Below are 25773 nucleotides of genomic sequence, written 5' to 3'. Positions count from 1 at the left end.
GCGCTCGGACAAGTGACAATGAAACGTCCCTTATGAAGATCACCCAGCTCTTACTTAGAGGGCAATCTATAGTTTGAATTGATATTCAGGAAAAGAAGCTCTAAAGGAATGAACTTTGCCTTTGCTCAAGACTTCAGGAAAGCCACAGAGTGTCTGTTCAAAGTAGGGAGGGGAGGATGCGAAGAAATCAGCAAAGAGAAAATGATACAAACATGGGCACAGGACGGGATGGGGCCACCTCCCTCTTAAGGGCTGGTGGCCAGGACAGGACAGGCCCTCCCTCCCTGACCCCTGCTGCTGTGGAGGCCTCTCTGCGGTCACCTGTGTCTGGCTTCTGTGCCACCTTGCTGGCCCTCTGGCTGCCTCATGGTGTCCCCGAGTTCCCGGGGGGGGGGGGCACCCTCCGCAGCCCTCCCCAGCCCTCCCCAGGCCCCTGTTCCTGGCTCCATCTCATGGCTGTGCCGCTGTCCCCTGATCGCATGGCCCCAGCCCCCACCATGCTCCGTGGTGTCCACTCAGCTCCTTGTGGACCTGGCAGATGTGGCTTCACCTCTGGCTTTTCCTGGGCAGGTGCCCTCAGTGCCCCCTTCCCTCCCGGCCCCCTCACTGGCTGCCTGGCGGTGTCTGCAGGACCCTCCTGCACTCCTGTCCCGTCCTGGTCCTGTCGCCTTTCCCAAGCCATCTGCCCCCGCCTCCTGCTCGCCCCCAGTGCTCTGCTGGACACTGCGGTCTCCTGGCACTGACCCCTCCTGGCCGGGCTCTTGGAGGTGCTCCTGGCTCTGGATGAGGGAAGGAGGGGCAATTGGAGTGGCCACAACCCAGCTTTACACATGAAGAGCACTTGGTGTCACAGAGGGTCTCCAGGGACACAGGACCACGCTCTGGGTGGGCAGCGAGGGCAAAGTGGACTCATGTGCACTCACCTAGCTGCAGTGGTGGGCAAAGATGGCACAGGGCATGAGAGGCTGCCTGGCTGTCCCCACACAGAGGCCCCAAGTGACGTTGCCCTGGCTGTCCCCATGCAGAGGCCTCAGGTGACACTGCCCTGGCTGTCCCCACACAGAAGGCCCAAGTGATGCTGCCCTGGCTGTCCCCACCCAGGGGCCCCAGATGACACTGCCTGGGCTGTCCTCACACAGAGGCCCCGTGTGACGCTGTCCTGGCTGTCCTTCACAGCCAGACCCCAGGTGATTGTGTATGTCAACACAACTTTGCAGGCATTTGTGACTTTCCTTCAGAACTAGACCTTGTGTGACAGCCATAGCATATGTTGCTGGCACAAAAAGAAGCCCCCAGGCTCCTGAAAAGTCGGCTCCAGGTCCCCAGAAGCTCCCACCCAGCGGCTCTGACTGGGGCATGTGGCCTGAGCAGGGCCCCATCAGTGGACAGGGACAGGAGCATGGGTGCCACGCGAGGGGTCAGAGGTCATCACGTGGAATGCACTTGAGCCTTGGACGAGGCAACACGGGGATATTCTGGAACAGATCAAGGAGCCAGCAAAAGGGAAAACTGGCTTCTCTATGCTGAGCCCCACACAGAGCACGATGCCCTGGCTCCCTCTGAGGCCCCGCAGTGAACAGGGCCAGCAAACACGGGCATCTGCCATTCACACCCAGGGAAGGGGTCGCCAGGGCTGCAGGGGGCTCCTGGGTGCCAGTGGGTGACAGCTCCTCTGAGAGACACGAGGGTCTCCAGGGAGGAGCAGGGCTGCGCTCCCACCAGGGCTCGGACTCTGTCTGGACACACCAATAAGGCTCCCAGGGGGTCCTGGTGCTGATCAGTGGGCCCCAGTGCTGACCAGTGAGTCCCAGTGTTGACCAGTAAGTCCCAGCAATGACCAGTGGGCCCCAGTGCTGACCAGTGTGTCCCAGCAATGACCAGTAGGTGCTGGCCAGTAGGTCCTGGTGCTGACCAGTAGGCCCCAGTGCTGACAAGTGGGCTCCAGTGCTGACCAGTATGTCCTAGCACTGATCAGTATGTCCCAGCAATGAGAAGTAGGTGCTGGCCAAGGGTCTTGGTGCTGACCAGTTGGTCCCAGTGCTGACCTATGGATCCCAGTGCTGGCCAGTGGGTCCTGGCACTGACTGGCTTTGGCATTTCGACTGTCCTTGCCTCCCACCTGACTGGGAGGACAGGGCTGTGGTGGCTGCCCAGGCCAGGAGCCCCTTTCCCTGCCTGGAGATGTGTCCAGCTGGTACATGAGTCATGTGGCCAGTGCCAGAAAGGTCCATCCCACGAACCACACAGTGCATGCTCAGGATGCCTCCCATCTATGGCAGGATGAGGCATCTGACAGCCAGAGTGGTCCTCCAACACTGTCCTCCATGGGGCATCTCCTCTCATACTGGGCCCTGCCTGCCCAACCCGGCAGTGACCACAGGAGCAGCTGTTAAATTACCGCCTCGGCCTTCAGGATGGGCTCTGGTGACCTCTGAGATGCCTGCTGTAGAGGGCAGTTGCACTGGCCATCTGCTGTGGCACTGGGCGGGGACCTCAGTTTCTCATCTGTCCAGTGGGGCAGCAAGAGCTTCCTCCTAGAAGGTGACCCTAGGGATACAGGGGCCTTGGGCATGGGCTGAGTGGCTGTCGGATTCGCCAGGGTGGCCAGTGCAGAGAACAGCTCAGCTATGGTGCTGTGAGAGTCCACGTCCCCACCAGCCTTGGGAAGATACCCACCTGCAAGCCAGCTGGGTCTGGGGAGAGGCCACAACGGGCTGCCCACTAGGAGGGATGGTCCTTGCTGGCTCTGTCATCGGATCCCAGCACAGTGTGAGTGGTAGTGTATGGTGAGGGTGAGATGGCCCAGGCCGGGTCTGGGGTACTGGGACTGATAGGGCGGGACCTGAGGAGGGAGGGAGAGGGTGGAATGAGTGGTGCGCAGGACCCAGGGGCAGTCAGGTGGCGTTGGAAGTGAAAACCAGCAGGAAGTTTCAAGGGATCTTTCAAGGGACTAAGCACAGTGATTTGCAGCTGGGACAGTGATTCTGTCCTTGTTGGACTTGCTGAGGCAGGTCTGACTCAACAGAGGCCTCCACCATGAGCACAGCCCCTGAACTCTGGCTCCCTCCTGCCTGGTCTCCCAGCAGCCTTGGTTGGATGGCCGCCCAGCAGGGTGTGAGCCAGGTCTGCCACTCACAGACTGTGTGACGTTGAGTGTGTTGCTTGACCTCTTTGTGCCAGGGTTTCCCTACCTGCCGTCGGGTGCTGTGGAGAGTGAAGGAGGGGGCTGTGCAGAGGGTGCACTCTGTACAGAAGTCACCGCCACCACTGTCCCATGCCCAGGTTAGGAGTGAGCTGGCAGGTCTGGAGCCACCTGACCAAACAGGGCATGGTTCTGGGGAATGGTGGAGCATCTGAAGAGTGGTCACTGCTGCTTTGACCTTGGACACCCTTCACCAATTCAGAGCTGCAATCCCCCTCAGGGTCCCTCCAGGCTGGGCTCCTCTCATCTGAGCATCCACCTGTGGACAAGTCCTGTGGAGCTTGGGTGTGGTTACGGGGCATTTGCAGCCGTACCCATGACCTTGGAGGATAAGGCACTGGTGGCCAGCAGGCCAGGCGGGTGGGGATGTCCACACTGGCAGGGAAATGGGCAGAGGTTTGTGCCTCCAGAGCAGAGCCTCCGCATTCCTCCTACAGTCAAAGGCAACCATCACATAACTAAAAATAACAGCAGCTAAGGGAAGCTGGGACGTGGCAGCGCAGGCAGAGGTGACAGTGGACGGGGCTCATTTCTCATGTCCAGGAGCCCAGGGAATTGTCTGGTAGCGAGAGCTGGGCCCAGAGCTTCCTGTGCGCAGTGCCCAGAGCAAGAGGGCAGCACCAGAGCTGGGGAACCAAGTCCTCGGGCTGTGAGGCTGGCAGAGGGGCACCCCACGGGTTCCTCCAGGATGTCTGGATCTCAACACAGCATGTTTCACATTTAATGGAAAGAAAGCCCCGGGCTTGACGGGCCCCTCTGGCCAGGCAGGGAGAACTGGCTCTGTGGTGACACCCGTGCCCTGGGAGCCCCATTTGCAGACTTCTCAAGGTGGAGAGCAGACTTTCTAACAGCGCGGCCATCATGTAGCAATGCTAAGTGAACATAAGAGACGGAGTCGCTCTGCACCCTGAGCTTTCAGTCCCCACCCGGTGTGCGTCCCCCCTACGTAAGCCTCCACACAGCTACCCCGTTTGAAGTGGAATGTCCTGGAAACATGGAGATGCACAAGATGGGACACCCTAACTGTCTAAGCAGAGAAGCCCCCTGGACAAGCAGGGTCCAGGCTCCTGTGCCTTCAGTCCCTCCCCAGGGCTGGACCATATATTCTGCCTGGTCTAGAGGATGAAGGGTGGGCATTTGCATGTCCACAGCCTGATGAAGACCAGAGGCCTCTCCAGGAGCTGACAGGTGGCAGCTCAGGGACAGGTCCCTCTGCCTTTTTTTCTGGCTTACATTCCACCCCCTGCCACCCACTCCAAGTAGCTGTCCAGTTCTCCCAAAAGGAAGAGCAAGGGCTGCCCTTGCCTATGGACACTGCCCTGGTCCCTTTAGGAGCCATGCTCTGAGCTGAGACCCCCCCTTCCTGGCTCCAATGACTGGCTAGATCTTTCTTCAACCTGGTGTCCCCAGGCACCCTGCCCCCTCTCACCCATGATGTCCAGTCTGTCACCAGGGAGTTCCTGATCATTCCCAGTCAGCCTGGTCCCTGAGGGACCTGCAGAGCAGCTCCTGTGCTCCTGATTTTTGACGGTCAGTGTCCACTGCTTCTGACTTCTCTCCCCGATGACACGTCTCTGTCGTCCTTAGCAGTAGCCTCCCTTGACAGACGTGGGTTTGCAATAGTTTGCATGGTAGGACTGATGCTGTCCAGGGCTGGGAGAACAGTTGCTTTGCTTTTGAAAGTTCAATTACCTTCAGTTCTTTGTAATTGTTAATTCTTTTTTTTTTTTTTTTAACATCAATACACTAGTCTTTGCTTTTCAGACAGTTGCAGGTTTATAGACCAAATAAGCTCAGAGTACAGAGAGGTCCACAGACTCTGTGCCCCATGCCATTATTGATTCTGATGTTAATGTGATAAGCCAATATTGATACATGCTTAACAACCTGAGCCAATATCTGATATCCACACTGAGCATTGCTGACCTGAGCATTGATATATGGTTGCTAGTCTAAGGTATTGATACATGGTTGCTGGTCTGAGCATATTGATTCATGGTTGCTGGTCTGAGGTATTGACACATGGTTGCTAGTCTGAGTGAACTGATACATTGTTGCTGGTCTGAGCTTATTGATACATGGTTGCTGGTCTGAGCATATTGATACATGATTGCTGGTCTGAGCATATTGATGAATGGTTCCAGTGTGAGCATATTGATACCTGGTCTGAGGTATTGACACATGATTGCTAGACTGAGCATATTGATACATGATTGCTGGGCAGATCATATTAATACATAGTTGCTAGTCTGATCATATTGATACATGACTGATGGGCAAATCATTAATACATAGTTGCTAGTCTGAGCATATTGATACATAGTTTCTAGTCTGAGCATATTAATGCATGGTTCCAGTGTGAGCATATTGATACATGGTTGCTAATCTGAGCATACTGATACTCTTGATAGTCTGAGCTTATTGACACATAGTTGCTGCTCTGAAGTACTGATGCAAGTCTACAGCCATAACACCCTGAACACGCCCCATCTCGTGTGAAGTACTGATGCATGATTGTTGCTCTGAAGTACTGGTTATTGGTCTGAGGTACTGACACTTGGTTGCTGGTCTGACGTAACTCTGAGAGGTCCACAGACTCTGTGCCCCATGCCATTATTGATTCTGATGTTAATGTGATAAGCCAATATTGATACATGCTTAACAACCTGAGCAGGATGATTGACTACAGCAGGCTCAGCACAGTGGGTGGTGACCTGCAGCCACCTGCAGTGTCACAGAGGTACTGCCCTTGACACCTGGTGCCCCCTGCTTGTCCCACCTAGCTCCTGTGGGCCTGTTCTTCCTAACCACAGTCCAGTCTTTTCTAAGGGGTGGCATTGGAATTGGGAATGGAGAGGGACTGAGGGGAGGTGGGTGTCTGTGGGGTACCTTGGACTCTGCCTGACCCACCCTCCCCTGTGCCCCTCCAGGTCTTGCAAAACCCATCGGCCTGGTAGAGGGGCCAGGTGGCCTGGGTCAGGGAGGCGTGGCGGCCACTCTGCAGGAGGACAGCCAGGAGAGGGAAGGCAAGTACGAGGAGTATGGCTACAATGCCCAGCTCAGCGATCGCATCTCCCTGGACAGGACTATCCCCGACTACAGGCCCAAAAAGTGAGTGCCAAGGGCCAGCCAGCTGGCCATGTGCTGCCCTGCCGAGGAGCCACCATGGAGGAGGGGCCTGCAGGGCCACCTGCTGCCACCCCACCCTCGCCTCCTCCTCCTTCTTGTCACTCTATCTCTCCCTCCAGTTCTTCTCTGTCTCTTTTCTCATGATCTCTGTCTCCCTCTGTCTCTGGGGTTCTCTGGCCATGGCCACCCTCTTCCTGCACGGCCACAGGCCACACCCCTCCCTCAGAATGGAAGCCGGGGTGGAGAGGTGGCCATGCCGGCTGAGGTCCTGTGGCCAGTCTGTGGCCCCTACCTGGCCCCACCTGGGCTGCTCCTCCCGCTGGCTTCTGGGGGTTTCGCCACAGCCGCTGCCACACTGGTGTGAGCCCATGTGTCCTGTCTGAGACACTGCCTGCCCTCAGTGGGAGATGACCCCTTGTCCCACCACCCTGAAGCCACAGCAGCCTCAGAAAATCCCTTCACAGAGCTACAGCCCTCAATCCTTACAGCTGTGGCAAAGCCACACAGGCTGCTGACCAGGGGTGACCATGGAGGTCAACACACTGACACCCAATCACACCATCATCCTCAGATGACTGCAGTAGCTACACCTCCATCTGGGCTCCAATGCTCTCCCTGTCCGAGGGACTCAGGCAGGTGGCACGGTGACTCTGTTCCCTGGAGGCAATGCCAAAAGACAGGCAGGAGCAGGCGCCTTCTTGGGCCTCATCCTCCACCCTGAGTGGCCTGCCCCCTCCTCACAAGCCCTGCATGAGAATCCTGGTCTCCAGGTCCAGGTGGAGGCAGGGCTTGTGAGGAGGGGGCAGGCCACTCAGGGTGGAGGATGAGGCCCAAGAAGGCGCCTGGTCCTGGTCCACCTGGGAACGGTCCGTGCACACCCTGGAGTCCCTCAGACAGGGAGAGTGGAGCCCAGATGGAGGTGTAGCTACTGCAGTCATCTGAGGATGATGGTGTGATTGGGTGTCAGTGTGTTGACCTCATGGTCACCCCTGGTCAGCAGAGCCAAAGCTGGCCTCTGTGAAGGGATGAGATGCAAATTTCTTTTGAGTAAAAACTGTACTTGAGTTTAAAACAGGACAGTTTTTAAAAGCTCAATAAGAAGGAATACAGAGGTGCCCAATATGGCAGCATTCACAGAGGTGGCCCAGGACCCGCCATGCGTCAGCTGGCCTGTGTGTACATGTGTCTGTGTGTGCATGTGTGTGCACGTGTGTGTACACGTGTGTGTACATGTGAATGTGCACATGTTTCTGATGGGAAAACTATAAGGGACATGAACCAGCCAGGGATCAACAATTTGGAGAAGCTGGTCTGTCCAAGGCATTAAGGGACAGGCACAGAAATAGCATTACTTGGGCCCAATGAAAGCTGGGAGCTCTGTGGGGACCTGATTTTGGAGAGAAGACATCACTTTCAAGACATGGGAAGATAGGGAGGGGCGAGAAGTCCCTGACACCCCTCACCTTGAGTTTCTTCTCCTGTGGACCCCACCCAGCAGAAGCCAGATAGGAAGGGATCCTGCAAGAAGCAGCCCAGGCAGCCAGCCTGTAAGGTTCCCAGCAGGATGGGAAGAGTAGGAGCCCCGGCTGCCACCCACAGAAGAGCTGGCCCAGCCCAGGCAAGCTCTAGCGCAGTGGGACCTCTTGGCCTCCAGCTCAGGCTGGGCAGGAGGGAGGAACAACCCAGCAGAAGTCTCAGGCCAGAGTCTCATTGGCCCATGTTGGGTCATGTGCCCATCCAGTCATGTGCCCAATCACAGCCAGCAGCCTGGACCGAAGCTCAACTATTGGTCACATGCTCCCCTGGGAATAGGAGCTGGGGGCAGAGGCCAGCAGACCTTCAGTAGAAACCAGTTCCTGGAAAAGTCAGGCTGCTGCTCTGCAGGCCTAGTGTACCAGGTGACAGCCTTCCTCCCACCGCTGATCCATCAGGTGCATGGGTGGCAACCCACAGCTGGCGGGTGGGTGGAGCCCGGTGCCCTGCCAGGGCTCATAGGCATGGCCACTGTGTGCTGTATGCCAGGCTATTTTTAAGTCCCAAATAACTGGTATCTTTGGTGCCTGGTTCTTTTATTGGGGGCCTTGTTTTAAGTAGTTTGTTTGGTTTTTAGTTTTAGTTAGACATAATACCTTTATTTTTTTATTTTTATGTGGTGCTGAGGCTCGAACCCAGGGCCTCATTCGTCCCAGGCAAGTGCTCTCCCCCTGAGCCCCACCTCCTGCCACACACCCAGAGAGTTAGACGCTGCCTATGAATTTGGGCCAGAAGGTTAGAAAGTGTGCCCCTGGAGCCATGCCCCAGACTGCTGTGCATCTCCGCTGACCTCAAGTGCTCACCCTGGAGCCCTGACGGGATGGACATGGGGTCAGATGAAAAGCTGGGAAGGGAAGGGGCAGGGAGTTGCCTAGGACCCCCAGGGTCAGCTGAAGAGGCCATGCTCCTTCTGCCCTGCTCGGCCCCAGAGAACGGCCGTGGGAGCCATCCAAGGGCTCTAAAGCCACCGCCCAGTGAGGAAGTGGGGCCAGTGCACAGGAGAGCACATGTGAACTGGCCCCGGGACAGACAGGGAGTCGTGGGCCATCCCAGCTGCCCAGCCCTGTGGCCCTGTGCTAGCTGCTCCTGACAACCACAGGCATCCCCCGACTCAACCCCAAAGTCCTGACCCCAGAAACCGTGAAAGGATACACAGAGGCAGGTGTGGAGCCACCAGCTCCAGGCTGGGCCCAGGAGGAAAGCCGTGGACCTCCAGGTGGGGTGAGTGGGAGCAGCTCTGACCTGTAGCCTCGGTAGCTACGCCTGGTGCTCAGCAGGCCCAGCAGAAGCCCCGGCAGGGGACATGGGGAGCAGCGCAAGCTGAGTCCTGCCTGCAGAAGCTTCAGATCTCATTTCAGGACCTTGGTCCCTCTGTGGCTGGTCAGAACTGCCCACGGAGCACAGGCCAGGGCTAGGGCGCATGTGCCTGCGCACACACATGGTCCCCACCACAGCGCCACCTGCTCAGTGGCAGCCGCCCCTTTCCTAGTGGACGCCACTTGATTTCCCTTTGTCTGCAGCAAGAGAGATTTTCTAATTAAACCGCGGCTCTAATTAGGCCACAAAGCACATAACATGACCTCAGCTATCAGATGGCCTGCGGGATCTGAGAGGAAGCGTGAATCCCAATTAAGCTGAGCCAGAAAGGAAGGAGCTGCCCTAGGACTGTGCGCGGCCCAGCGGGGACACTCTGGTGGCCAACGTAGTCTCGGCGCATATTGTTCTTCCGCTGTGAGGGGCTCAAGGCTCGGCTATCAGCCTAGCAAGGGCAGGTTTTGGAGGAGGGTGACTTCGAGGGCTGGGAACGGCTCCTCGTGACCAACTCAGAGAAGGAAGCTGCTGAAGACGCCTCTCCCTTTCTGGTCTTCATCATGATGGCAGACTGCTCCAATAGGTGGCCAGGAGGACTGGGCACCTTGAAAATGTGCCCTATGTGTGGCTACATCCTGCAGGTAGCCTTTGGGCTGCGGGCCACGCCAGGCTGAGACTAAACACAGTCCAGACTTCCATGGACAAGCAGCAAACCCCTGTGCCCAAGCCAGCAGACCTGCCTTTGCCAGTCTGTGGGCATCTATACCCATGCCCTCCTGGGAAGGCTGGGAGAGTTCATCTGGAAGGTTCCGTCGCCCTGCTCTTCCCCAGTGGCCAGGAGCACAGAGGCCTCTGTCTGAGTAAACCGGGAGAAGTCTTGCAGCAAGATGGCTTCCTGCAGGGAAGGCAGCCTGTTTTGGGATGAGGGCCGCTCAGACCTTGAAGAAGAGGTGCTCCATGTTCTGGGAATTTCCTGGGCAGAGCGAGCCTCTCAGTGGCAAGGTGGCTGGTGGGTGCCCTGCAGGCGAGAAGCAGGATCCCCTGCCCCATAGCCTGTGAGGTCAGAGGGCTCCAGGGCACCACATCACACTCTCCATGGCTCATCCTCACTGGCTGGCAGTTCTTCATGCCCAGGGCCACGCCCAGGAGGGCAGGGAGTGAGAGTCAATCAGCTGTGTCTACCCTCAGCCAAGACCCAGGACTGCTCATGATGGAGAGGCCTCATGGGGCAGGGAGTGCTGGGCCTGCTGGGTGGCCATCATCCTTGCACACATCTGATCTGGGAAGAGATCCTGCCTGTCACACAGATGAGGGACCCAGGCAGGAGGCAATGGCTTGGGTCAGGAAGCCAAGATGAGACACCAGGCGAGGCACACAGATGTGTGGCCACATAGAGGCCCCCCTTGTCACCAGGCACCCCCCCTCACAGGCACCCTCATCACCAGGTGCCCTGTCACATGGGACCAACCCTTGTCACATGATGCCCCCATCATACACTGCCCCCTCACCAGGTCCCCCAGTCATCAGGTGCCCCCCCATCACCCAGTGTCCCCTGTCACAGTGGCCCCTGGGTGCACGGCTGCCCCCTGGGTTGGCTCTGGGCTCGCAGGGTCCTTTCCTGCAGGCAGCAGCTCCTGCCATCAGCCCTAAGGTGTCACCTCGAGGTGTCTCCCGTTCTACCTGTGCTGTGAGTGCATGAGAACCGAGCAAACTTCCTCCTCATTGAAAAGTGGGGTGGAGTCTTCTCATCAGAAAGTGGTTTTCTGAGTGATGAGACCTCCCTGGTGGGGGTCCACGACCCATATCTCTGCCTGGTGATGTGCAGGGTTTGCACTTGGAGGAGAGGCTGCTAGGTGGGGCTGGGGAGCATCCTCGTCCTTAGAGCAGGTGGGCCTCTCTGGTGGCCGGGAGGATTGGAAGCCTGGTCCATGCAGAGCAGGTGTGGCCCCTGTGCTGCTGGCCAGGCTGGGCGACCCCTGGCCGTCCCTCCCCACATGTGGAGCAAGTGCTCCTGCTTTCTGCACTGAGCCATGTCCCAGCTACCAGGACGGGATGAGCTCTCCTTAGGCTAAGGCTGCTGTGGGTGGATCACTTAGGGTGGGGCCAGGCCCAGCGTGGCCAGTGTCCTGTGAGGAGGCGGACGCAGAGGCCCTGTGTGCCTTGGAGAGGGCTGCTAAGCCTTGGTGCTGCGCACACGATCGAGTCCCTAGTGCTCTGTGGGCGTCAGAGCAGCCGCAGCCTTGGGAGACCTCCCGTGCCCGGGCTCCTGTGTCCCAGGCTTTGCTTTCCACCAGGAGGCTGTACTGTCCTTCCTGTCACTGAGTCCCCATTCTCTCAACAGTGTTTCCCAGCTGCTGCAGGGCCAGGTGCACACACACACACCTGCCTCCAGGTCCTGGAGGAGGCGTTCCCCTGGTCATTCTTCCTGTATGTTAAGTTCTCAGATCCAAAGCCACTTTATCCACACTGTGTGTAACAGGTGTAAGTGTGTTCACATGTGGAGTGTGTGCATCGTGTGAGGGTGTGCATGTACACATATGGGTGTGTGGTGTGCTCGTGTGTGTGTACATGTATGTGTGTGATATGCTTGTGAGCATGTGCATGTGCAAGCATGTGTGTATGTGTGCTGCGTGTGCATGTACATGACATGCATGTGTGTGTGCACGCACCTGCTGAACTTTCTCAACAGCCTCTTCACTTTTCCGAGTCTGGGTCACTGGCTCTGCTGTGCGGCCAGCGCCCCTGACACTCCCTCCATCTTGTGTCACCTGGTAGCCCTACTTCTGTTCCCCTCTCACTCTGTCTTTACTTCCCACTGTGGGCTGGGTGCTGCTGTCCCCAGCACCCCTGTGATTTGGCTCACTGCTCCGTCAGTGTTGTCACCTCCTCAGACTGGCCCTGGTACCCTCCCACTGTCCCTCCTGACTCCAGGTCAGGCGGACTCTGAGACCCCCTGCAGCCCTCTCTTCACACCGGGGACCAGGCCTGGCTGGGCATGTGACTCTGCAGTCAGTGCTGCCCGTTTGGCCCAAAACCTGAGTGGCTCTGAGGCTCAGGCCCAGCAGGGCTACGTGGAGGGGCCTCAGCTCCCTGTCCCCAGGCTGCAGAAGGGCTCGGTGTCACCCACACCATCATCAGGAAGCAGCTGCCGCAGCTCAGGGGAGGCCCCTGGGATGTCATGCTTGGTCCCCTGGCTGTGGGGTGCAAAGAGCCCAGGATGCCTTGCCCACACCGACCACCTGCCCCACAGGTGCAGACAGCTGACCTACTCGGGTGACCTGCCCCAGGTCTCCGTGGTCTTCATCTTCGTCAACGAGGCCCTGTCTGTCATCCTGCGCTCCGTGCACAGCGTGGTCAACCACACGCCCTCCCAGCTGCTGAAGGAGGTCATCCTGGTGGATGACAACAGTGACAACGGTGAGGGCGCCGTGGGCGCTGCGGGCAGAGGGGCAGCAGGGTCCTCCCTAGGGGGGCAGGAGCCATAGTCCAGGGTGAGTGGCTGAACCCCCGGCCCTCAGTGCTCATGTTCAGGCCACACTCATCTGCACCGTTCCCCTGGTCTGTGTCCCTTCTTCTCACGAGGACACGGGAATCAGGGACACTCCAGCTCATCGTGTGGTGCTTCGTGCCTTTTTCATGAACTGTGGAAGAATGCACGTAGAGCTGGCCATCTTGAGGGTGCTGCTGGGGCAGCCGTGGCCACCCCCCTCGAGAGCTCTCCATCTTCCCAAACTGCAGCCCCGCCACCCCCAGCTCCTGCTGTCCCGTCCTGCTGTCCCCCTAGGACTTGCTTCTCTTGGGCCTCCTGTAAGTGGACTCATGCTGGATGTGTCCTCCAGTGGTCAGCTTATATCAAGGCACACTGTGCTGGGGCTGGTCCAGGCTGCACTGGGCCCATTCCTCCCTCTTCACAGCTGTGTAGTGCTCCTGTGTGGCTGGGCCATTGCTGTCCACTCACCTGTAGGCCTCGGGTCCTTCTTACAGCTCAACAGTTGAGTCTGCTTCCCGCCCCAGCTTGCCTCCCTCTGGGCTGCCCTTGATTCTCAGTCACAGCTCTCCCTGGAACCAACCCGTTCTGCTCCTTGGGGGTCCCCAGCCCCTGGGGGTTTCAGAGAACATCCATGAGTCGTCAGTTGGGCCAAGCCAGGGGCTGGTGGCCTAGCCCTTCTGAACGGTTCTCTGAGGCGTCTCTCCCCTGCAGTGGAGCTCAAGTTCAACCTGGATCAGTACGTCCACCGGAGGTACCCTGGCCTGGTGAAGGTCGTCCGCAACAGCCGGCGGGAAGGCCTGATCCGCGCGCGGCTGCAGGGCTGGAAGGTGGCCACGGCCCCTGTGGTCGGGTTCTTCGATGCCCACGTGGAGTTCAACACCGGCTGGTAAGAGCCTGCTGGTCACTCTGTGGGCTGGGGGACATGGTATGCATCCCTGTGGGGACTTCAGATAAGGAATAGGCACACCCCAGGCCAGGGCCAGGCTGCTGCATGGCCATGTAGTTCACAGACCCAGGACAGTCACCAGAGGTGCTCAGAGAGCCCTAGAGGCCTGGCCACTCTGCACAGGAGGGGGCAAGTTCCCATCCTCGCAGGAGATCTCAGGTCAAAGGGCCCAAGCTGCTTCTCATGCAGGAATGGCCCAGGTTCTGTGAGCGAGCAGGAGGGGGCTGGAGGGGACGTCAGGTGGCTGGCTAGTGGGAGTCAGGATGGCTTTAGGGGCCTCCGTCCACCCGCAGGCTGGGGCTCCTGGGACCAGAGAGGAAGGGCCTGTCCTGTCCCATCCCCCTGAGAGGAGCAGGAGTGCAGGTCTGTGGGCAGGGCACTGGTGGGGACAGGGGCTGCTTGCTTGCCCAGCCCAGAACCCTGGAGAAGCCCAGCATTGTGTCCCTGGTCCCTTGAGTGACCCACACTGTGGTGGGGGGGCAGGTGGTGACCTCAAATGTTGGTGTGGATGATGAGGGGCATCCACCCACACCTGTAGGACACCCACCAACAGGCACTTTACCTGGGATCCAGTTCCAGTGACCATCTGCCAAGCACCCCCTCCCCAGTAGCCACTGCTAAAACTGCCAGCAGCTCATCAGCCTCCACCAGCAGCAAGTCAGGCCAGCTCCGGGGGGCAGCTCCCAGCTCAGCAGGCAGGGGCTGCTGCCTGAGTGCCCCAGGCTGCTCTGCCAGTGGCTCCCGTACAGTGGGATCTCAGACACAGGCTTCAGGGGAAAAGGCGAGGCCCAGGGAAGGCTGCCCCTGCCCTGGAGCTGTTGGCCGTGAGCAGCTGGACAGCCTGTGTCCTCCCGCCCTTTCCTCTCTGCCCTCACCACCTGCCACTGGCCCTCTCCCTCCCAGCCTGGGCTGGCTCCCTGCCACAGCAGGTAGGTGCCAGGGCCCCTGAGGCGCTCCCTCAACTCCCACCTCCTCCATCGTGGCCCAGAGCACCCACACCGAACACCCACTCAAAACCATGGCTCCCAGTTGCCTCCCTGCTACTCCACCAAGCCCCTCACCTTCTAAGACACTGACATCCCCTCCCCACTCCACAGGGCCTGTCGTGCAGGTGGGGCACTGCACATTGCTCGGGGGCCCTTCAGTGAGTGGCAAGAGGCGTGGATCAGGAGTGTGTCCAGGGTCTAGGGCAGGCATGGCAGGTGCGGGGCCTCGGTGCAAAGGGAGGTCCTTCCACAGGTGCAGGGAGCAGGCAAGAGTGGGCCAGGTTGAGGGGCTGAGCCCACAGCGCTCTGATGACAGGACAGCCATTCAGAGTCACCCCAGGAAGACGATGGGTGGGGTGAGGACAGGCCAGGGCTCACAGGCTCATCCCCCACAGGGCCGAGCCCGCCCTCCTGCGCATCCGTGAGGATCGGAGGCGCATCGTCCTGCCGGCCATCGACAACATCAAGTACAGCACCTTCGAGGTGCAGCAGTATGCCAGCGCTGCCCACGGCTACAACTGGGGGCTCTGGTGCATGTACATCATCCCACCCCAGGACTGGCTAGACCGTGGGGATGAGGCGGCACCCATCAGGTGAGCAGCGGGGAGACCCACCCTAAGGAGCCTGGGCAGAGCCAGGTGGGGCAGGAAGAGGAAGGGAGCAGGGAGGGAGGGGAGATGGAGGGAGGAGCAGAGGGAGGAGGAGGAGGGAGATGGAGGGAGGAGGAGGGAGGGGCAGAGGGAGGAGGAAGAGGGCCACCGAGGGCCCCGGGCAGTACAGGAAGCCGTGGGCATGGGCGTTGGTGGTGTGTGCTTAAGACAGACCGCTGTTTAATGGGACCCCGCAGATGGCCCTGCAGGACACCTGTTTCATATGCATGGTTCCTTGGACTGCAGCAGGACTGTAGCCCTACCAGCGTGCGCGACCCAGCATTCCCCAGAGGCAGGGTCAGGCTGCTCTAGGCATCCCCTAGGCCTTACGGAGAGGCAGCTGTCCACAGGGGTTTGGGGGTCCAGGTGGCTTCTGCAGCCCCCACCCTGGCTGGTCCTGCCAAGCTGTGGCTCTGTCTGGTGTAGACACTGGGCCTTCAGACTGGACCTCACAGACAGGCGGGCCCCCAGGGCAGAGGGAGCTGGGGGGATTGCACACACCCAGCACTTCCCTGCACCAGGTCAGTTACAGCAGCTGCTGGGGAGAAGGCACGCTCCTCCTGACCTGTCCCTCTGTGGTGCATCCTACCTTCTCCTCCTGGGGACCCACCAGGGTGCCCATGCTCACCTGTAGCCTGTGGACCTGTGGACCCCACTGCGCCCAGTCAGTCTCTGCTCACCTTGCCAGACCTCCCCCAGGGCTAGGATCTCAGGGGGTGGCCAGGAATCCTTCCTCCACTGTCCCTGATGACCCAGGCCACTTTGCCATGAGTGGCACCTGGCACCGTCCTCACATAGGAGGGTCTTGCAGGGACTGTCTGATGGGGATATTCTGGCCTGCAGATGATGGGAAGCCCAAGTCAGTCTCCTCAGGCCTGGAGGGCATCCACCCTCCATCAACCAAGAGCTGCCAAAGGGCACCCCAATGCTCAGATGGTCGGGCGTTGAGAGATGATCCAACCAGGCTGAGCCACACTTCATGTCCCAACGAGGGGAAAACCACTTCCACTGTGGAGGAAGGTGCTCCAAAGAGCAGGACTAAGTAGGCTCCGGGGCTGGAGCAGGCGCCTAGGGCCCCCCAGGGCCCCACCCTTGGGAGCTGGTCCTCCGGGAGAGCCACAGGGGCAGCTGCTAGCCAGGGCAGCTCATGGCAGAGCTTGATCCCAGCATAAATGCACCTGGGGACCCTGGGGACTCCCTGGAGCAGGGTGGCAGCTTGAGGGTGCTTTTTCTCTTCCAAGACGCACTTGACAATCCTCCTTAGCAGCAAGACAAACATCTTGTGTTCAATTTTATAAACCAGTTTAACGCAGGGGACCCAACCTCCCAGTCCTGGGCAGCAGCAGGTCCCAAACTGGTCTCATTCACGTCACCTGGGGAGCCCTTAAACCCTAAAGATGCAGCCAACCAGAGAACAGGGACACCTGGCCCCAAGAAGGTGGGCTCTCTGCCATGGCTCCTGGAAAGACACTGACACAACGGTCCTGGGAAGGCAAGCTGTGCCCTGCCCAGAGCCACCACCTACCCAGCTGTGCTGAGGGCCAGGGCCCGTGAGGCTCGGCCTCTGGGCAGTACTGGGAGGGCAGCAGCATCTCAACAGAGCCGCACACTCCTGTGGGGAGCCGGTCTGCCCTGTCCAGAGAAAACAGCTCCTAAGGAGCTTGTTCAGGGATGGCCACAGCTGGTCATTCATGAGGGCCTCAGTGGAAGAGATCCCAAGGGCCATGACAAGGTGGGCCCGGTCAGACATCACTGGCTTCATGCTGGAAACACTGTCCATTGCCCACTGACAGGGACCATCCAGCAGCCCCCCTGTGCTGCTGTCCCTCTGGGTTCCCCCAAGAGCTGTCCTGGGGGTCTGTGCAGCACAGGGGAGAACGAGGATCCCCAGGACCCTGGACCATGCTGGTGGACATGCTGGACCAGAGCCATACCGGCCTCACTTAGAGCTGGGACTTCCACAGCTCTGACCATCCCACCAAGGCTCTGGTGGCCCAGGTCACCTGCATCGACCCTTGACACTTCACAGGGTGTCTATTGACTCTGATGCACACCTGGTGTCTCCTGAGGGTGGACAACATGGAGAGGTGGTGGAGAGAGGAGTGGGCCAGGCCAGGCCCAGGGAGGGATGTGCCACGAGCCTCACATGGGGAAGGCTCGGGTCTCCATCAGGAGTGGGGCCTGCAGACCTAGCCGGGGCGGCCGAGTGGCCTCGGCCAGAAGCCAGTCACAGCCTCCAGAGGAAAGAGCTCTGGTCACCCGAGTGGCCCTGGTGCTCTGGGAATGTCCATCCCCATCATCTTTGGCCTGGCTCATCCTTCAACATGACCACAGGCCCAGTCACCCAGAAAGACCCCTTGGCACCCCCCAGGGTGCCTCCTCTAAGGACTGTGAGGAACCAGCCAGGTGGACCTGCTCCCAGGCCAGTGCTGGATGGGCCTATGAGGACGGCTAAGTTCCCACTGTCCCTGAAGGCCAACAGAAGCGACACTGAAGATCTACGGGCTGCCTCCCGGCGCCGTGCACAAGGAGGAACAGGAGGAACCCAGGCTCGGCCTTGGGGGCTATGCACCCCTGAGCACAGGCAGGAGGGCCAGCCTTCCCTTCCCGTGGGGAGGAGCAGGGCTTGGCCGGGAGTCCTGGATGGAGGCTGGGCCTGCCTGGGCTTGCTCCTGAAGCAGCTGCCTCACGATGCAGATGCTGGCCAGCCGAGTTCAGGCCCTGCTGGGCTGTCCATGGAGCACGAAGCAGGGCCCAGGCTGGCCTGTGGCATGACTGCAAACCTGAGACCCCAGGACAGTTCCCCAGGGCGTTGGGACCCCAGCCCCTCCCTCCAGCTCCAGTCTGAGGTGGACTTTGGGGTCGGGACCCCGACTTGCCTCTGGGTCTAGCCAGCACCTGTCCCTCAGGAGATGAAGTGGGCCCCCAAGCGACTGCAGGGATGGGCTCTTGGGGCAGGAGCTCAAGGCTGGAGGAGCAAACCCCAGAGGCCTGCAACATGGTGTCCAGAGTCAGCTCCAGCCCGTCCCAACCCCAAATCCCGCCCAGCACCCGTCCATCTGCCGGCCTCTTGCCCCCTGGCTTAGCTATTGTGGCCCCAGCTCTTCCTTCACCCCTCTAAGGGCAGCAGCTGCAGAATTCACCAGGTCATGTCGAAGGGCGCGAAGGGGTGGCTCCCACTGCTCCCTTTGTGGCCCCGAGTGCACAAACACACCTGTGCACACAGCCTGCCCATGCTGCTGACGTCACACTGCACTGGGTTGACGGCTGGGGCCCCCAAGCTGGAAGATGCAGACCAGGGCCTCTGCTCTGCTGGCCACAACTGCACCCTGCAGTGGACATAGCTTCCCGTTGGTGCATGTGACCAGGCCCCCTGGGCTCAAGCTGCAAACCTGCAGTCCCCAGACGGCATCTCAAGGGCCCTCCTCCCAGACCAGCAGCTCCACCTCCACCGTGAGTCTCACCTGTGCCCACCTGGCACTGTGGCCTGCGTGGCTGAGTGGGCAGAATACCTCGCCTCCCCAAAATCGCCAAGTGCTCAGCCTCTGGCAGGTCAGAGGGCATAAGCTGAGGCAGAAAGTGAGCTCATCTGGCAGTACCCAACACTGGGCACCAGCTGACATCCGGCAGGTCCCCTGTAGGTGTATACAGTATGCTCAGGAGGCCTGCAGGAGGACAGAGAAGACAAACTAGCCCCATGCCCAGGAACTGCAGGTGAGGCCTAAGACATGGCACCAGGGAGAAGTTAACACTAATGTCCAGCTCTGCATCCCCCATGGCCAGCAAAGGTGAGGCAGACGCTGGATTCAAACCAACTGCTCAAAATGAGGGATTCAAGTGGCACTCAGACACGGCTTGATCCAGAAAATCAAGGTGGCCACTCAAACTCTATTTCTGTACTGGTGGCTCCTTGGCTTTGCCTGATTCTTGGTGGGAAGGCCCATTTTTTATACTCCATTGTATGGACAAAGCACTGCTGGTTCATCCATCACCCATCGATGTGCAACTGGGTTGATTCCACATTCAACATTGAAACAGCAGGGGTCTGGCTGAGCCTGGAAGCTTGTCAGAGGACAGTAGCTGGAGGCCGGGGGCCGGGAGTCAGGCAAGCAGCTGAACCAGCCAGGACTCTGGGGCCACTGCTGTGTCCTGCCGTCTCCCTGAATGCCATGGAGCTGCCTAGAGGAGAGGGTGTCCTGTAAAGACCAGGGACCCCCTACCTGGGGACCCCTAACCTTAGAACCCCTCACAGAGTCGGCCCTGCTGTATTCTGTAATCACAGTGAGAATTTCTCATACACATAAACCTGGTGCCGGCTGCTTCGGCCCCTGCTGCCTGGTGAGCTCAGTTAACTCTGCAACTCTGAGCAGGAATAAAATCACTGCCTCCAGAAGACGCTGGGATGCTGCACCACAGCCATTAGCCACCATCCTCGGACTGCGGGCACTGGTGGAGGATGGGCCCTGCTCCTGGGCCGTGCCCAAGTAAAAGGACAGGCGCTGTGAAATGTCCTGCTGCCTCGGACAGCAGCCCATACAGACGTCAGCTCAGACTTCCCAGCCAATGAGAAGAGTCACTTCCCCTAGGTTCTGACCAAGGCCAGTGGTCACTGCTCTGTGGGACAGACTCCGTGCCTCCGGAGGCACGGGGAGGCTCCAGCAGCCTGGGCTTCAGTGTCCTGAGGAGCGGCCTTGGCCACCCCAGCATCGGGAACCGGGCGCAGGGGTCACTGCTGCCCTTCTAGCAGCACATCCACAGACGTGGCCCCAGGCTAGGTCGCTGCCACTTCTAAAATATATGGATGTAAACATATGGATATAAATATATGGATGTAAACATATGGATGTAAGATGAATTATTACAGAAATAACAGCAGTGGTCAGTGAATCTGTTGCCTAGAGCTGTGTCCCCTCCACAACTCCAAGGCGGGTCTCTCAGAGTCTGATATCAGCCAGGGTCCATGAAGTTGAGTAGTGCCCAGCGCGCACAACTTCCCGCTGGGCACTACCAAATACCTACACTCAGATAACACGAGCCACCACAGCAGGTGGGGCGACTTGCTCTGGCTGTTCAAGATGACAGCACAACTCACTGGGGACGTGGAGTATTCTTCAATCCCCCGACTCTGGTCTTTTCACCTGTTGAAGTTTCACCAGGGACATTTACGCTCTGCTCTGTGCTGGGTGCGCCGCTGGCTCTGGGGGATGCAAGGAGTTACCCTCCCACCTCCCTCCTCAGGGCGCAAGAGCCCGCTATGAGAGGCGGCCAAGGCAGGCTCTGGGGCTGCTGGCCCAGCCAGGGGCCTGCTCATGGCTGACTGCATCTGCAGGACCCCCGCCATGATCGGCTGTTCCTTCGTGGTGGACCGCGAGTACTTCGGGGACATCGGCCTGCTGGACCCGGGCATGGAGGTGTACGGTGCGGAGAACATCGAGCTGGGGATGAGGGTGAGTGGGCATCGGGCGCGGGGCTCCGCGGGGCATCGCCTGCGGCCTGGCGGGGGGCGGGGACTCAGTGGCGGCCAGGGTGTCGGACTGCGAGTCCTTCTAGAAAGAGCCAGGGTTTGGCCTGTGCGCATGGTAGCAGAAGACGATGCCAAGGATCTGGTTCACAGGCTGTTCGCAGAGCCTTGGCCGAGAGTTGAGGAGGGTCGTGAAGAGCTGGCCCGGCTCAGAGCCAGGCGCAGCAGCAAGGAAACCCGTCCTCAATCAGCCCTGTGCCGGCCTCTGGGGGCGGAGACCAGGAGCGGAAGGAAAACGTGCCTGAAGCCTCTTGTGCTGCAGCCTCGGGGAGCCAGCCGCTGGCTGCGCTGGCAGGGCGGGTTGAGGGCGGGGCGGGGCCTGGGCAGGGCGGGGGCGGGGCCTGGGCCGAGGTCCAGCGAGGTACCTCAGGTCGACTTCCAGGGTCCAGATGCTCAACCCCTGAGGAGCTGGGTGTGGGTGCAGCCCCACCTAGAGCTTGCCCTGTGGCTGGGCAGGCACCTGTCCTGGGCCTCACAGCAGGGAACAGAGAACAGAGGGTGGGACCTGCTTTCCCTGCTGGACTTCCAGGGGATAAGGAGGAAGGCTGTGCGGCCAGGGGGGAGGCAGAGGAAATGAGGGGCAAGGGTCAGGGGAGGCTTGGCTCAGAGGCAGCTGGTGAGCTGCAGAGGGAGTGGCAGGCACCAAGCAGGCAGGGACCCTGGGGGGGGGGGTTATAGGCCTGGGGCCCCGAGGGCAGCAGAGAGAAGAATCAGGGAGGAGGCAGAGGAAAGATCCTGAAGCCTTGCATTCCTGGGCAGGAGGCCAGTGGCATTTGCCAGGGGAGGGGCATCCAAGGCAGCTGCTCTGAGCTGGACCTGAGCAGTTCTGAAATGGGGAGACCGGAGGAGGTGTGCACAAGACCCCCGGCCCTGGAGTTCCTGGACCTCGAGACCACCTGAAGTTCCCTAGATGGGAGTGGGGAGCAGCAGCACCCTAGAGAGACACCGAGGAGGATGGGGCAGGGGCTATAATCTGCCACAAGTCCCTGTGGAATGCCCCAGGGCCTCCAGGCTCTGCCCAGGGAAGGTGTGCCAGCTGCTGCTAGTGCCAAGGATGTCCCCGCAGAAGCCCTGTGATTCTGGGCCTTGGCTGGCCTGGGCCTGGGGATGCTGGAGCTCAGACCTTCCCTGAGGACCCAGGGCCACACCACAGTCCCTCCAGCAGGAGCAGGGCAGCCAGGATGATGGACGTTGCTGGCCTCTCTCCAGCCCAGAGACTGGAGCGCCTGAGTCATGGGGACAGCCCTGTCCCAGCTCGCTGAGCCTGAGAGAGAGGCAGAGAGAGAGGCCTCCAGTGCCACAGAGAGCAGTCCCTGAGTCCCCCCACTGTGAGTGGAGCCTCTGACATGGGTAGCACCGTGGAATGTGTGGAGAAGGGTCTATAACAAAGGGAGGCTGAACAGATTCAGTGGCCGGGCCTGCAAACACCACCCACCAGCACAAGAGGAAAGGTGGGCAGAAAAGTAAGCTCCCCCTGCCAGGCAGAGTGGATGCATGGACAGACGGGAGGGGAGCTGATTCCCTGGGCCTCAGGGCCCTGGTGCACTGTGAGCTGGAGCTTGCTAACCTACACCAGGGTCACTGACCTGGAGCTGGCTGCTCCTTCTGGCTCTACCAGGGAACGCGCCAGCCATGAAGACCGTCGAGTTTTCCACTGTAAGTCACAGCAGATGGCACTTCCCAGGTCAGCTGTCATCCACATATGTCTTGTGGCACGGACAGTCCTCCCTCCAGAGGTCAGGTCTGGTTAGCTTCCAAGTACAGTGGACACAAGGCCTGGAGCCCATGCTGACTGTAGAGAACATGGGCTCTCCAGTCCCGAGGCCCCAGCCAGCCAAAGGATGGAAGCACCTTCCATATTCCAGCCCCTGTCCTCCCACAGGCCAGGCATCGTGGAGCAAGAAGAGGTGCCCCCACTGTGCCCTTTTCCCACATATCACCACAGAACCCAGGATCTTGGTGCAAGTAGTCATTTTGTGTGGTGAGTGGGGCTGTTTGTTCTGCAGCAGCAGTTCCCTCGTGCCTGCTGACCTTCAGCTCAGAAGCACCCCCCCCCTCTGCTGACCGAGAGCAGAGGTCCAGAGGCTGTGGGGCCTGGGGGTTGAGGGGAGCTCCTGTTGAGGGCAGAGTGGTCATGGGTGGTCTTCCCCTGGTGTCCAAGAAATAGGACCAGCAAGGCAGGATGAGGAAAAGGAAGGAGAAGAGCAAAGACGTGGGCGGGGCTGGATCCTCCTCGGTGGGCAGCCCAGGCATGACTTGGACTCCATTCTAATCGGGGAGACCTGGAGGGTTACAAGCCAGGGACTGATCTGAGGGTTAGTTAAAAGGGATGCCTGGGCCACTGTGTAGAAAGTGGACGGTAAGCAGAGTCGAGGAGGCCAATAGGGAGCCCACTGAGTACAGAGGATTGGGGTGGAAGTTGCCTTCCTGCAAATCTTCCATGGCCACATACAGGGCACATGAAGGTCACCTCTCCTAGCCAACAGGAAAGAGCAGAGGCCAACAGCATGAAGAGCCTGACTTTCCAACGTGGAGAGCAGGAGGAGGGACAGGCAGATGAAAGATGGGGCAGAAGTGTGGTCCAGTGTGGAGTCAGCTATCTCTCCAGGCGTTGGTTGCACAGGAACTGGACTTCTTAAAAATGCCCTTTGTGACAGGATTCAAACCTAGAGCCACATGGAATAAATCTAGCCCCAAAATTGTGGAATATATGTACAATGAAAACAGGAAAACATTGCTGGGAGAACTTTCAAAAGACTAAATGGATATACCATGTTCATGGGCTGCAGGATTCATGATGTTAAAATGTCACATTTTCCCAAAGCCATCCATGGAGCCAACACAGCCCTGATCCAAACCCCAGCAGTCCTTCTTACAGACACTGACAGGCTGATCTTGGAATTCACGTGGAAGGTAAAGGCTGCCCTGTTAGACCAGGACGCAAGAAAAGACCACTGACTCCAATTAAAATCAAATTAAAGCAAGCTTATTATTTCGACCGGCTGGGCTGCCTTTCCCTCCCAAAATGGCGGGAACAAAGCAGCCCCACCTTTCCTACAGCCCAGCTTTATAGCCCAGAAAGTTACACAAAAGGGGGGTTACAGATAACAGAACTCTGACAAGCATCACACTAATGGTAGTTTACATTTTTTTTTTTTTGCTGGCCCCAACATCAGAATTTATGAAGACCATTAGAGCCTCAGAGAGGGTCGTTGTCTGGCCAAGGAAGGCCAATATTTATGAGGTGTCACTAAAGTTTCAGAGAGGGCTGCTATCTGGTCAGAGAGCCAGGCATGGGTGAGTTCAAGGCACCGGCAGGCATTCCAAGCAGGTTCAGAATTTGCAGTAATTTATAGTAAAGCCGAAATTAGCTTTTCATGGCTTTGTAGCAAGATGGCTCCCAATTTTAATAAAAGATCAGGTTGGGTCTATCAGCCCAATGGCCAGCATGCATTTGAGAGAAAAATAAGGGCAAAAGACCTATAGCCTCTTATTCCCAACCCTGAAGAGCCATGGCCCATCAAGTCCAAAACTCCAGTGGGACAGAATAGAAGACCTGGGAGTAAAGCCCATAGGGATGTGGCCTGCTGGCATGGACCATTCCAATAGGGAAGGTTGACTTCTTAGCAACTGCTTCTGCAATGATGGGTGCCCAGATGGAGAACAGCAGGGAGAATGGAGAGCTGTAAGGACTAGGAGCTGTGGAAAAGAGGGAGGAGGGTGGAGGGGAAGCCCTAAAAGAGAGGAGGGAGGAGGAGGAGCCCTCAAGGAGAGGAGGGAGGAGGGAGGAGCCTTAGAGGAGAGGAGAGGAGGGAGGAGGAGCCTTAGAGGAGAGTAGGGAAGAGGGAGGAGGAGGAGCCCTGGAGGAGAGGAGGGAGGAGGGAGGAGGAGGAGCCCTGAAGGAGAGTAGGGAGGAGGGCTCTGCTTATTGAAGGACCCAACCCTGGCAGGAGGAAGGAAGGATCAGCAAAGATAGCCTCTACCTAGAGTCACAGGAACTCAGCCCTCCTGGCTGCAACGGGTCCTGGTGCTACCTCCTCTGCCCTCCAGCTGCATGTGAGGCCAGCAGGGAGTGTGGACCCTGAGTCACCAGGTCACACCATCCATGTCCTACCATCCAGCCTCACGCATTTCACCATGGCTAGCTTGAGGGGCTGCCCACCCTGACAAAAGATTGTGGTGACTTCTCCCAGGTCTTAGCAAATTTCCAAGGAGCCCATCGAGTGGACGAAGCAAGTGTCAGCCAGCATCGTCCGTGGGCCCCGTGGGGTGAGGGTCCAAGGCTGTGCTGGACTGTGCTTCTTGGGTGTATATTTGGGGTTTGGGGGCTTCCTTCCTTCAGCATTCTGTTTTGCCCTCGGGGCTTCTACTCACAGAGAAGAGTATTCAGGGCTGGGATTTAAGTTTTCACTTAGAGTCGATTAAAGTCGCCGCCTTCAAAACCTGCTTACTGTAAGTTGAGTGTGAAGATCACAATATGTTTGTGAATCCAGCGAAGCAGTCCACTGCCCCGGGTCTGATGAACTCGGGGAGTCCCTCAGACGTCACTAAGCACCCTGCCGCGGCCTGAGGGTGGTTGAATTCCTGTGAACCTTTTAAAAGTGACCCTTACAAATGAAACATACTTTCCTTTCTTTCTAAGACTTTGGAGTTCCTGAAAATTACCTTGTGGCGAATCTCAGGGCCCTTGGGCCTCTCAGGACCATCTGCACATGCATTAAGTTCTCCAGCACTGTGCAGTGTTAAGTCACAAAGCTAGACTCCTCCTCAACTGCATTGTAAAAACGGAACCAGGGGCTTCATCTGGCAGATTCTTTGAAGCATCAATTTTCCTTGGCAGTTCTGATGGGAAGCAGGAGAAAAGAGGGGAGGATACCAGGTGGCCAGGCAGCTGGAGTGGACTCTGAGGGTCAGAATGGGGTCTGGGTGGGGCCGTGTGAGCAGGATGAAAAATGGAAAGAAACTGTGACTCAGACAGAGACCTGCGTGTGTCAGGAGGATAGCC

The 25773-nt window shown here is 58.6% G+C and overlaps 1 protein-coding gene across 5 annotated transcripts in view; it reads left to right on the top strand.

The window, feature by feature from the left end:
• Positions 1–25773, top strand: part of Galnt9 (polypeptide N-acetylgalactosaminyltransferase 9) — a 63246-nt gene that overhangs the window by 20856 nt on the left and 16617 nt on the right. For 4 of the 5 annotated variants that reach the window (XM_021733939.3, XM_021733940.3, XM_021733938.3 and 1 more), the window contains exons 2-6: positions 6133–6313; positions 12426–12592; positions 13377–13551; positions 14993–15190; positions 20577–20694. In XM_021733939.3, coding sequence (XP_021589614.1) covers positions 6133–6313; positions 12426–12592; positions 13377–13551; positions 14993–15190; positions 20577–20694 — 839 coding nt within the window. Of the gene's footprint in view, positions 1–6132; positions 6314–12425; positions 12593–13376; positions 13552–14992; positions 15191–17618; positions 20545–20576; positions 20695–25773 lie in introns of those variants that run through there. The other variant, XM_040292096.2, reaches the window with a different exon arrangement.

Source organism: Ictidomys tridecemlineatus, chromosome 2, assembly GCF_052094955.1.
Source record: "Ictidomys tridecemlineatus isolate mIctTri1 chromosome 2, mIctTri1.hap1, whole genome shotgun sequence".
In the NCBI taxonomy this organism is placed as follows: Eukaryota; Metazoa; Chordata; class Mammalia; order Rodentia; family Sciuridae; genus Ictidomys; species Ictidomys tridecemlineatus.
Note: the sequence above shows the minus strand (reverse complement) of the source record. Positions and strands in the feature narration are given on the sequence as shown.